The sequence below is a fragment of the Carya illinoinensis genome, chromosome 7 (assembly GCF_018687715.1).
Source record: "Carya illinoinensis cultivar Pawnee chromosome 7, C.illinoinensisPawnee_v1, whole genome shotgun sequence".
Classification (NCBI taxonomy): Eukaryota; Viridiplantae; Streptophyta; class Magnoliopsida; order Fagales; family Juglandaceae; genus Carya; species Carya illinoinensis.
In genome coordinates, this window is record NC_056758.1 from 13,073,326 (window position 1) to 13,084,994 (window position 11,669).

At 35.8% G+C, this 11,669-nt stretch overlaps 1 protein-coding gene across 4 annotated transcripts; it reads right to left on the reverse strand.

The window, feature by feature from the left end:
• Window positions 1-145: 145 nt before the first annotated feature.
• On the reverse strand, window positions 146-4,283 carry LOC122316820 (F-box protein At5g03970). 4 transcript variants are annotated; one of them, XM_043133620.1, is made up of 2 exons: window positions 4,117-4,283; window positions 146-1,530 (listed from the first exon to the last, which is right to left on the reverse strand). In XM_043133620.1, the coding sequence occupies exon 2, from the start codon at window positions 1,511-1,513 to the stop codon at window positions 305-307; it is 1,209 nt and encodes a 402-aa protein (XP_042989554.1). In that variant the 5' UTR covers window positions 1,514-1,530; window positions 4,117-4,283; the 3' UTR covers window positions 146-304. The 4 variants fall into 4 exon arrangements, with proteins under 4 accessions (XP_042989554.1, XP_042989555.1, XP_042989556.1 ...); XM_043133621.1 differs by having other exon boundaries at window positions 146-1,533; XM_043133622.1 differs by having other exon boundaries at window positions 146-1,533; window positions 4,141-4,273.
• Window positions 4,284-11,669: the final 7,386 nt, after the last annotated feature.

Genomic DNA, 11,669 nt, shown 5'->3' on the forward strand with positions numbered 1-11,669 from the left:
TACGGACTTACCTTTGCTCCATATCATTTATAGAGAATGCCTGGTGTTCATTCATTATGCCTACTGATACAACAATTATTTTGCAAGCCCACTGAAAAAATGGTACAAGAAAATTTGGGTTCACTAAGAAAGAAGTAACCGAAAATGTATGAACAACCAAAGCATTGACTATATAACAGCAGGGAGAAATGCTTTACAGTCTATTACATGGCAACTACAAAACCCAGAAAGGTTACAAGAAAGCATTTCTTGAACCACATTCACAAACTTCTCCATAAAACTGGTGGGAAATCATGTCATACTGTTACTGACATAAAGAAGAACGAGGCCAAGATGGCCTGAAGTATGGTACTACTTTACTGGAATCCCATGAAATTGAAGAGCCACGGCCATGATAATGAACCACGTCCAGCCTTTTGCTCTCAAGCTGACAGAGGAAGATATTTGACCCTGATCTAATGAATACAGATTCAGAATTCCGAGGAAGAAAAGACAATATTTGGGATTCGCTTAAACGGTCAGTGAAAGTTGGATTCTGCTTCCACATCTCTCTGAAACTCAGTTTGTATCTTAAATTCCATCTTTTCTCCCAATGTGTGTCACTCTTGTACATGGATGAGTAGCCACTTTGTTCTTTCTCAAGAACCCAGATCTCAATGCCCAACTTACTGCTCTGGCCATACTGCAGAAGCCCATCAGAGGACTCCCCAAGTACAGACTCTTCATAATCAAATGACAACTCACCAGCTGGTAGTTTAATCAGAGATAGACGCCTCACTCCAAGATATGGGTCATAAATAGCTAAATGTTTTTGTACTGCAAACCAGTAAATGACACCTCCAATCACGGTAGCTACTGTTCGAGGGCATAACGCAAAACTTGCAGAGCAAGTGAGAGTGGATTGTTTCCATGCACCAGTCTTTGAAGAGAAAGTCTCAATGGAAACAGTGTTGACTTCAACAGGTTTGCATACACATTTGGCGCGAATAACTTTATAGCAGATTACATCATCATGGGCGTCCTCAACAATGAATGCCATGCACAAACTTCGATAATACTGCTGAGGCTGAGGGAGTTGGTATTGTTTCCTGGTGATGGGACTCCATATATAATAAGTCATTGGGTGGCGGCCACAAAGAAGAAACCCATTGGAAGAATCAATAAAGTAACCAAGCTGTTTGAGGACCCCAGAAAACTTCAAATCATCACCTTCTTTACAAGTTGACAATAATGGTAGTGCAGGCTCCCAAGGGGGGCGACGGATGCCATCCCGGGGTCTTCCAAGGTATAGAAAATTGCATACAAAGAAGCCCAAAAGATGGAAACTTTCCTTCCATTGAGAGTGGTAACTAGAACGAAAAGAATTGCTACATATCACATGAAGCCACTTTCTCGATACAAGAATGAGTCTAAAGACAGATTTTTCTGGCAATCGCAGGAGAATCTCACATAGGACATCATCGCAGGTTAATGCAGTATGAACACTATCATGATTTATCCTCCCAGACTTCATTTCAACAAGATCATATCCTGCTAAAGGAAATTTCAATTAAACCTTTGCAACAACCAAGCAAGGTTTTTTAATATAATAAAAATCTGTTTTCATCACCTTGACATGAATAGGTATGGATCCGACTCCAAAATCAAATCTCTAAGATAGAGATATGGAGAGCTAAACTGAACTTCATGCCAAGTTAATTTAACAAAACTGAGAACAATGTTACATTAACACCCATATATGGTGAGACATGGAACTCATCACTTAAAAGGTTCACTCTGTACTAAACCACACAAGGGCCATGGAGTGAAACTCCAGAACTGATACTGATAATTATAACTGCTATTCAATTGAGTTGTTCTTAGTTTTTCATGTATACATTCCTCTCTTTTAGATCTCTCCAATATATCATTGACCATGACTAATTAAATTTGATGAAAGATCAAAAGGGTAAAATGGTGCGCACACTCAGATTGTTTATTTCTAGTTTATGATGAACCAATGATTATCCTCTCCCTTTCTCTCTCTAATCTTTTTTGTTTCATTCCAAAAATAATGTTAGGTATAAAGTTGAATTGGCTTATTCTGTTGATAAAAAAAAGTAAGCTCCTAAGCCTATGTCTCTCGAATCTTGTCATCTAAAGATTGAAGACTTATAAAAAAGGTCGAAAACTTATCACATCCACTCATGAAGACATTGCTGTGATCAAGAGGTTAGAATTGACTTTACTTAAAATGTAACACCCCTGGGGAAGGCTCAAGCCACATATGGGCCACACCCAAAATGATTAGTCAATGGTACAATTGAAGCCCTATTGGAATCATTATAAAGAGCAAGAATTTCTCCCTCCCAAGCAATGTGAGATCCCATACACCACCTGCACTCATCCCATATAATAGTGTATCACAGTTTTTTTGATAAGTTATGATAGTGTATCACATAAAACCACATTCTTTCTTTTTTTTCTTAGAAACTTAGAATTACATTCTCATCATTGCAATGTAAACCATGATAAAATCCAAAGATGATTTTTATTTTTATTTTTTTATAAGCATCCAAAGATGCTATGCTCAATAGTTTTTTTTTTTTTTTTTTCTGATAAATAAAGATGCTATGCTCGATAGTGCGAGAAAAACATTGTTGACTAATGTTTGGAGCATGGAACTGAGGGTTGAACATGGGAGAATATGTTGAGGAGGCAAAAACAAAAGAGTGAGTATTATTTAGTCATTCTTTAGTTACTTATCAAAAAAAAAAAAAAAAGAGTCATTCTTTAGTTTTAAGTAATGTGAATTGATAATGCAGTTACATTAGACCTATTCACCCCTCCAAAGCAGGCTAACATTTTTTTTATTGGCACTGGATGTCTGGAACAAAGCCCCGACTAATCTCAAGGTGCATAGGCCCTCAACAAGGAGTTTACTGCAAGTGCACCAAATGTTAAAACCAACAATATCAACTCCAAGTGGACTAAAAAGGCAAAACAGTTCAGCGCACATAGTCAAGTAATTTCACAATCAGAGTCCCATGTGTTTCACACACCTTGTTACAAAACCTTCCCTCCTGTTAAATTACGATCTATCTCAAAGCTTAAAACTAATGGGAACACATAAGTTTAATAATTTTATTTTAGATCTGACACTTCTCATGTCTGACCAGTGAGTCGAACTCTCCATTGATAAATGGACCTGACATGTAAAATATATAATTGAAATGGGAGGTAAGTATGGAGTCAAGGTTCAAATTTAGGATCTCGGATTTAATTTCATGTTAAGTTACCACTTATTGCAAAAGCTAAGTTTACGAGAAGAGGAAAATTTGAACATAAGATTTATGATCTAAGCATTCTCTTTAAGGTGTGTTTTTGTCTTTTCTCATTCTATCGTATAGTTAAATTTTCAACCAATATTATAGTTTGGGAAAATATCTACAAAATGATTGTCTCACTTTGTGATGTAAATGGTTGATGCAAACCCAACTTGATATAGGGTATCTAGGTCCAGATTCTATGTTGATTGCATTGAAGTACTACCTTAAGAAGATGAATCTGTACAAATATGGAAGAAAAAGCTTAATATCTTACTTGGACTAAAGGCAATATTAGTTATTTTCCCTCAAATCATATATTTATGCTCATTTTTGCCTTACTAGTAAATATTTGGTTTTAAGTTTGTAAGTGATTTTGATTTTGATTTTGACCAAATTTGTGGGATGATTCTTGTTTATTTATTTATTTATTTCTATGCATGGGTCACAGCAAGACTCAAACGTAATCAGTGTAAAGCAAAACAATAAGCCAACAACCGAGCAAAAATATCACAAAGTGCACGAATCAGGTGTTGTGTTGTTCGCCAGAAAATGCAGAAAAAGAAAGAAAAATTGAAACTTTTTTCCCGGTAAAACCGACTGATCCAGTACACAGGACCCAAAACAATTAATTTCCAGTTTGTTATTTCTTAGCAATGAAAGCGGATAAAGCAAAACCCAGGTAAACAAGACTGATCAAATAAATAAATGAATCAGGAAAGCAAATTACTATCAGCTAAACTATAAATCTGCATGCAACGAAAGCATTAATACACAGAGAGAGAGAGAGAGAGAGAGAGAGAGAGAGAACCTAAAATTGCAATCAGCTACACTAAAGGAAAAAGTCGACAAAGGTAGAAGAATGTTGTAGCTTGGGAAGCATCGAATTTCTAGAAGGGAGGAACAGAAGTAAAGGTCTTGGACTCTTCGCCCTGGCTTTCTGCTCTTCGGCTTTGGCTCTTGTAAAATAATGAAAGAAACGTATGGTTTTATAGTTTATGAGTTTTGTTATATATAAATAAAATTAAGTATTAATCTATATATTAATATTAATTTTTTTATATTTAAAATTTAAATTAATATTATTTTTAATAAAATTTATTTTTTAATTAATTAAAATAAATTTATATATATATATTAATGTATAAATATATTTATAACTAGATTTTTTCATAATTTATTTACCCAACCCCCAACCACCCGCCCCCGGGGCGTCCTTTTTCCTTCAAGCAAATGTTGGAAGTAGCATAAATAGCTTACAAGACAGGTCTTTTCCAGATGGAATGGAAAGGAAACCGAGTTGGCAAAAACAAACAAACGGTAATGCCTTCCAAGAGCGAGTAATCATGCAACCCTTTCGCCTAGTTGTACACACTTTTTTCTTTTTCTTTTTTATAGAAATTTTGAACTTCATTGCAAAGAAGAACTAATGATCTCAAGTATGAGTACAAGATAACTAATCAACATAAATAACAAGTTCAATAAAAGCAAGAACATAGTGCCACCACATCTGCATTTGTGAATTAGTCGATGCATGTCTGGTCAGATGATGAGTAGCAGCATTAGAAAGTCGACCACCATGTTGTATCTTGCAATTCCTAAAGCCCTGCATTAATCATTTGATTTCAATAAAAATAGTTCTCATAACTGTAAAAGAATCTGCTTCAAGATTAACTTCCTCAACCAAATGCTTGCAATCACTTTCGATCATAAGGTTTTGGATGCCAATGTTTAGACAAAATTGCAATCCCCTCAAAACAGCAATAGCTTCCACAATTTCTGGTTCAAGAAACTCTTCCTCCCCTCTACTTAGTGCTATGACAACAGAACCATAGGAATCTCTGAGAATTGCACCAATACTAGTTTATTATGATCAAAGAATAAGGCTTCATCACAATTAAGTTTAAACCATTCAGTTGGTGGAGGAGACCACCTGTAATTCACTTTTTTGGAGTTAACAGGTCGTTGCAACCCAGAAACTTGCATGACCTTGTTTGAAAAAGCAAACTCATAACTTGCAGAGGTGGTAAATTGATTTGTTCACGGATCATCTTATTTCTCCTATGCCAAAAACCCCAAGCCATCAAAACAAAGTCAGATAAGTCCTCTGATGATCCTTCAGAAAATACATGCATTGCAGTGGCCTGAAAGAAATAAACTGATTCATATGTTGCAAGGTAGGAAACTTTCTCGACCAGTATTCATGAATGGAAGGACAGAAAAATAATGCATGAGCTAAGTCTTCCAAACTGTGGTCACAAAAATAGTAGGCCCCATCTACATCTACCATTTTATTGATAAGATTAACCTTCATGGGAAGTATCTCTTTGCAAGCTCTCCAAACAAAAATTTTAAGTTTACGAGGGATTTTTAATTTCCATAAACCATTCCAAAATTTCTTTGTGAATGCCCTATATGATATTTCCCCCACGTTCTCAGAAACAAGTGACTTAAAAAACCTGTAAGCATGATTAAGCAACTCAGACTGTTCAAATACCAACCACCACACTGGTTTTTTAGAAAGAGAAGGTCTAACATCTCTCTAGAAAAAACCCATCCCCACCTTCTTGATAGCCTTTGCCAGAGAGGAGGGTGAGAACCACGACTCCACTCTCCTCTCCATTTCCTTCTCATTTTCCTTTTCCTTTCCGCTACCTAGGTGTGCATATGCTTTCATGGTAGTGTTTTTTTTTTTTGCAAGTGGCCCACACACACCACTACAGAGGCGCAGGAAAACTTTTGGTCCATCGCAGATTTTTCATTCCGATTCCAGTTTTCCCACTATGTTATCACTTTATTTAAGTTCTGTATTGTCTTTTGGTTTAGAAAATAAAAAACCAAAAAAACACATTGTCTCCTGGACTTTTGTCCATAGAGTGTATCCGCTGCTCCATCTTACATAGAATATGGGGTTTGTTTAATTCTGTCTTAGACAAAGTTGTGTTATCTCTCAGACTGTGGGTCTGTAGAAATTTGTAGCATGGACTAGACCATGTCAATCATGGTTATGTGCTGGGGAGCTATTAATGTTGCAGTTGGCTTATAATGTATGTTTCAGGTCCAGTTGCAATATCCGTTATTAATTAATGTAGTATACTTTTATAAAAAAAAAAAAAATGTAAGCACTTTTTACACTAAAAATGCCACTTTTCTCATGCTCTCATTTCCACTTGTCAACCTCATCTGAATAATTTGGATGCAACCTCAATATTGCCTCTGTAATCTTAGGGTTGAAGAGAGATATAATCTTAGAAAGGTTCCACCAATGAGTATTGCAATCTATTAGAGAAGAAACCTGTCCTTCCAATTCCTCAGTCAACCAATTTTGTTGAGGATTGTGATAACTGATTTCATTTTTCAACTCTCGAAAACCAGGCAGCCATACATCATCTAGGATGTGTATATTTCTCCCATTCCCTACATGCCATCTCGCTCATTTTAAAAGTAGATTCTTAGCCTCCCATATTCATCTCCATGCATAAGAGGGAGAGTTATCAAGGGAGGCATCAAGCAGATTGCAAGTTGGAAAGTACTTTGCACTATAAAGCTTATGGAAAATAGAATCCTTGTGTTGCAGTAGCCTCCAACCTTGTTTAGCCAGCAATGTCATTTTAGAAGTTTCCAATTCTTTGAAGCCTAGACCCTCAATAGCTTTAGGACTACACATATTGTGCCAACTAACCTAGTGAACTTTCCTCTCTTCAATTTTTCCCCACCAATATTTGGCCATCATATTCTCTATATCAGCACATAGTTTAGTATGGAGTTTAAAACAACTCATAGCATAGGAGGTAATGGCTAGAGCCATAGCCTTAAGGAGTACCTCCCTACCACCTTGAGAAAACATGGGGCCTTTATTTGCACCATGTGAGGTTAAGTAGTTAATTCCAGTTGGTAATGGTTAAGTTTGTCACAATGAAAGTAACTTAGGTTTATTTTGGATGTTACAAGTATTTTAGAATAGTAGTGAGTTAACATATTTGAGTGAATTTTGTATAAGAGTATAGGTCTTATTAAGGTCCCATTAAGATATATCTAGATGTATAAAGTAGGCCTACACAACGACCCTCCCAAACCATATTTGGGTTTGACCCGACTTGACCCGACCCGTTCTTCTTACTTTGCTTTCGATCCTTCACCTTCATTTGCAAACCCAAGCCATTCCAAAATCTTCTGATCTTATAAATTAATTATAAAATCATCTCCCACCTCCCCTTCCCCTTCATCTCCCCCGGTTTCTTTTTCTACAAAATTCTCTCCCAACTAGAAAAGTCTTTCATTTTTCCCAACCACTCTGATTCCATCAACCAAGTGCCATGCCGAAGAAATCTCTATCGAATTCAAAGAAGAAGATCTGGATCCCAAGCTGCTTAATCTGCCAAACTCCCTATTGAGGACTCCCACACCCATCTCTTGCTTCATTGCGGTCACTGCTTCCACAAACTCTGCCTCTCCCACATCTTCCCCCCCCCTCCTCTTCCTCTTCCTCTTCCTCAACCTCCTACTCCGCCCCTCCCAAACCCACCCTCCCTTGCCCCAAATGTCGCCACCCCTACACCATTGGCAATTTTGTCCTCTCCTTACCCAAGAACTACTCCCTCTTTCCCATACTCTTCAATGAAGATGACTTAAGCGAGGAGGAAGACAATGGATCAGAATTAGAATCGGAACCGCCTTTTCCCCGTAGCCCACACTGTCAAAGTAGGGGCACTAGATTGGGTAGGAGTGTGTTTGGATCAAGAGATGAGAACACATTAAAAGAATTCTTGTGCAGTCCTTTGCAATTCTTGTGAGCCATCTTTCTATTATATCTTTTAGATAAAAAAAAAAAAAAAAAAGATCTCTCTAATGGCAGAGAATTCATTAAAACAACAAAGAGAAGAAACCCAGATGGAGGACTGTGAAGAGTCTAATCGAAACAAGTTGTACAGCCACATACTCTCTCTGCTCGAAGGAGGAAGATGAACCCACTCAGGATCTGTTCTCTTTGTGGTAAGAGTAAGAAGAAAAAAGAAGACGACCCCGATGAAGAACACGCCTATGGAATCCTTTCCCTTTAGCTCATCTTCGCAGGATATGAGTTTTGGTGGGTGGTGGTATAGTAGCAAAGAGGAAGAAGAGGAAGAACGGCAACTAATTTGAGGAGAAAGAAAAACTTTACGGTTAGGTGATCGGTTTTGACCGACTTTGAGAGTTGTTAAGCCTAACTTGTTGCCTAACCTGATCAACCCGATTTTGTTCTAACAAGCCCAATTAGATCTTTCAGTCGGATCGAGTCCAGGGCCCTTTTGCACAAGCCTAGTATAACGTAAGTTGAGATAATTTTAACTTTTGATGGAAGTTTTAAAATGTTGTGGACCCTATTAATAATTTATTTGTTTTTGACTAAATAATTATTCGTAATTATTACTTTTTAATATGTTTTCTTCAGAAAAATCAATTATTGATTGGAAAAGAGAATAAACATATTTAAATGATAAATACAATTTTTTGTCCACAAATACTTAGGGTTTTGGGGGAAGGAGGAGTGTCAATCAAGAAACGAAAAAAGAGTGGGTAATTATTATCCCATAAACAAAACCCACCAAAGTTGCCACTGATTCTTTTTTTTTTTTTTAATTTAGTAATTAAGAAAGTGGTTTTAAATGATGTTATGAATTCTTTAAAAAAAATATTTAAAGATATAAAAAAATGTATGAAAAAAAGCAAAAAGCAAAAATCCTTTAGCCTATTGGGTGGCCACCTTTGATGGATTTTGTATGTGGCTGTAGTAGCGTCTAAAAAGAGTTCACTCATTACTCTCCCCTCGGCCATGCTACAAGTTGTCATTCAACGAATAATATTAAGAAAAAGTGAGATCAGATGAGATATTTTATGTGCATTGGGAATGAATAGTATCGACCATATGAAGTATATTGAGATATTTGAGATGATTTTACCATACAAACGATGCTAGAGTTATTTAGGAAACACACTTCATTTCATCTCATCTCAAAATTTTTTATAGTTTTTTCTTTTAAATATCATTCAAACACAAATATTTTTTAATTTCAAATATTCAACTTTTTTATTTAATTATTACCTAATCATTACAACTTTTTAAACTTCTAAACAAAACATAAAAAATAATATTACTTTTTCAAATTTTAAAACAAAAATAATATTAAAAAATATATTCTAATAATAATTTAACTTTATAATATTTTTTATTTATTTTTTCTATCTACTTTTTCAAAATCTAATAAAACATCTTTATTCAAATCATTTCATTATTATTCACAAAGTTTTCATCTCATTTTATCTCATTCAACAAGCATCCCCTTAGTCTCAGTTTCTTTAGATTCTTGGCTTGGAAGTGATTTTGTTTTTTTCGAAAGTTATTCTTTCTCTTCTAGTTTTCATATCTGGATTGATTAGATTGTACCGGCTTGTGGGCGTTACCTTCTTCTACCAAGTGCATATTGGAAATTAAAGAGTCATGCTCTTCCATACCGTCTCCAAGCTTCATTTCTTCTTCTATACGAAGATGTTGGCCTAGATCTTCCAGAAATAGCTCCTCATTATATGTTTCAAAATTTCTTTGTCTTCTTTCCATAATAGAGGAAGTTTATCAATAATGGACGAAATTGATATAGAATCATCCATTTTCATATTGTGTTGAGTGAAGTGATAAAAAAATATGAATAATTTCATTAAAATGTTCAACAACAGGCCTAGAGTCTATCAGTTATATGTAGAAAATTTGGTAGCCTGAAATTTCTTACTTGTAGCATTGTCTAAAAGATACTTAGCCTCAAGTATGTCTCACAAATCCTTGGTGGTTAATTTGTTCTGTTAAGTGTCGAATAGTGTATCGGACAATACATTGCGAATATGTTCCTTGCAGATATAGTCAGCTTATTCTCATTTGATCCTTACCCAACTGGGAGCAATCATCTCATCCTCATTCAAGAAGACCTAGGACTGGTTAGAACATACACCACTTTGAGACTGACCAGGAGGAAGTGCATCTTCTTTTGCTAGCATTGAAAATTGTTTCCACTAAAATGTTCAAGTTTTACAAAATCTGCAACAAACTTTCTCAAATTATGTGCCATTAGACATAAAGTACCATCTTAAAATTATTGGTGCAAGGGGGCTACAAAAGAAGAAAATACAAAATAGTGAGAGAAAAGTTTGTTTCAAAGTGTGTTACAATATTGTTTTCCTTACAACAATATTCGTCCCCACTAATAATGATATGTGCAAGGGTTATCAACGAATTGGCCTCCAAGATATAATGAAACCCAGAACAAGTACATTTGTCTAATTGCATTATGCAAAAACGAAATTAGACACCTGGAAAAATGGAATTAGATCCTAATACCCTTATATTTTGTTATTCAATGAAATTAGACCTGAATACCCTTTTATCATGGTGGATGTGGCAAATTGTCCCTCGATAAAAGACTTGGTGATCATCTGTGGTGCCAAAGGTGCCAATCATTTGGCAACACCTAAAAAAAGGTTCAAATCGGGTTAGGTGTGTTATATTCACTAGGAAGTGCACATGTAAGGAAATAGGTATTTGGTTTGTAGTGGAATAGTAAAAGTTAAATTTGAAGGCTAAAAGTTATAGTATCAAAAGTCCTAAAACCATAAAAACTTTCTCACAATATCCACAAGTCACTTTATTCCTTAAATAATTGTACACATATCTTGCAAATTGATTCGTATTCCCAAAACGAGGTCGACCTAACACATACGGTCGCCTGATTAGTGATTACAAATATAGCCCCCATAAATGATAAATGAACAAGTTCTACAATAAGAAATAGGCTTATGCGGCTATTGCTCGGGCTAGGTTGGCTCTTTCTCCTTGGGTATCACTCCTAGGTCTAATTTTACATAAAAATCTATGAAACTATAGACAAGTTAGACAGCTATGACAAGACTGCTAATGAGAAACAATGCTCATGAATATGTAATGAACTGTTTAATGTAATGAAGTAGGTGAACGCATGTATTAGTGCGTGGCAAGAAATCATTCATTTAGGTAAGAACACATGTATTCGTATAAATGGCAAGAAACCACCCTTCAAGAAATTACCCTCTACGCAAATCTCAATATATATAATTGTACTTGTTGACAAGGCGAGGAATCCACTCTCTTCTCTAGCACAAAAACACATAATGCCAATCACATAGACGTACAAAGTTAACACATAGATATTCGTCACATAGCATGATAGGCTAATAGGGGTGAGCCACTCCACCATTTGAAATCAGGGAATCTCTCCCACCCAACCAACATAGTGCAAGTCAACTCGCTTATCCCCAACATAGGTCAACTCTCACATAGAGATATACTTTTGCATCAAGGAA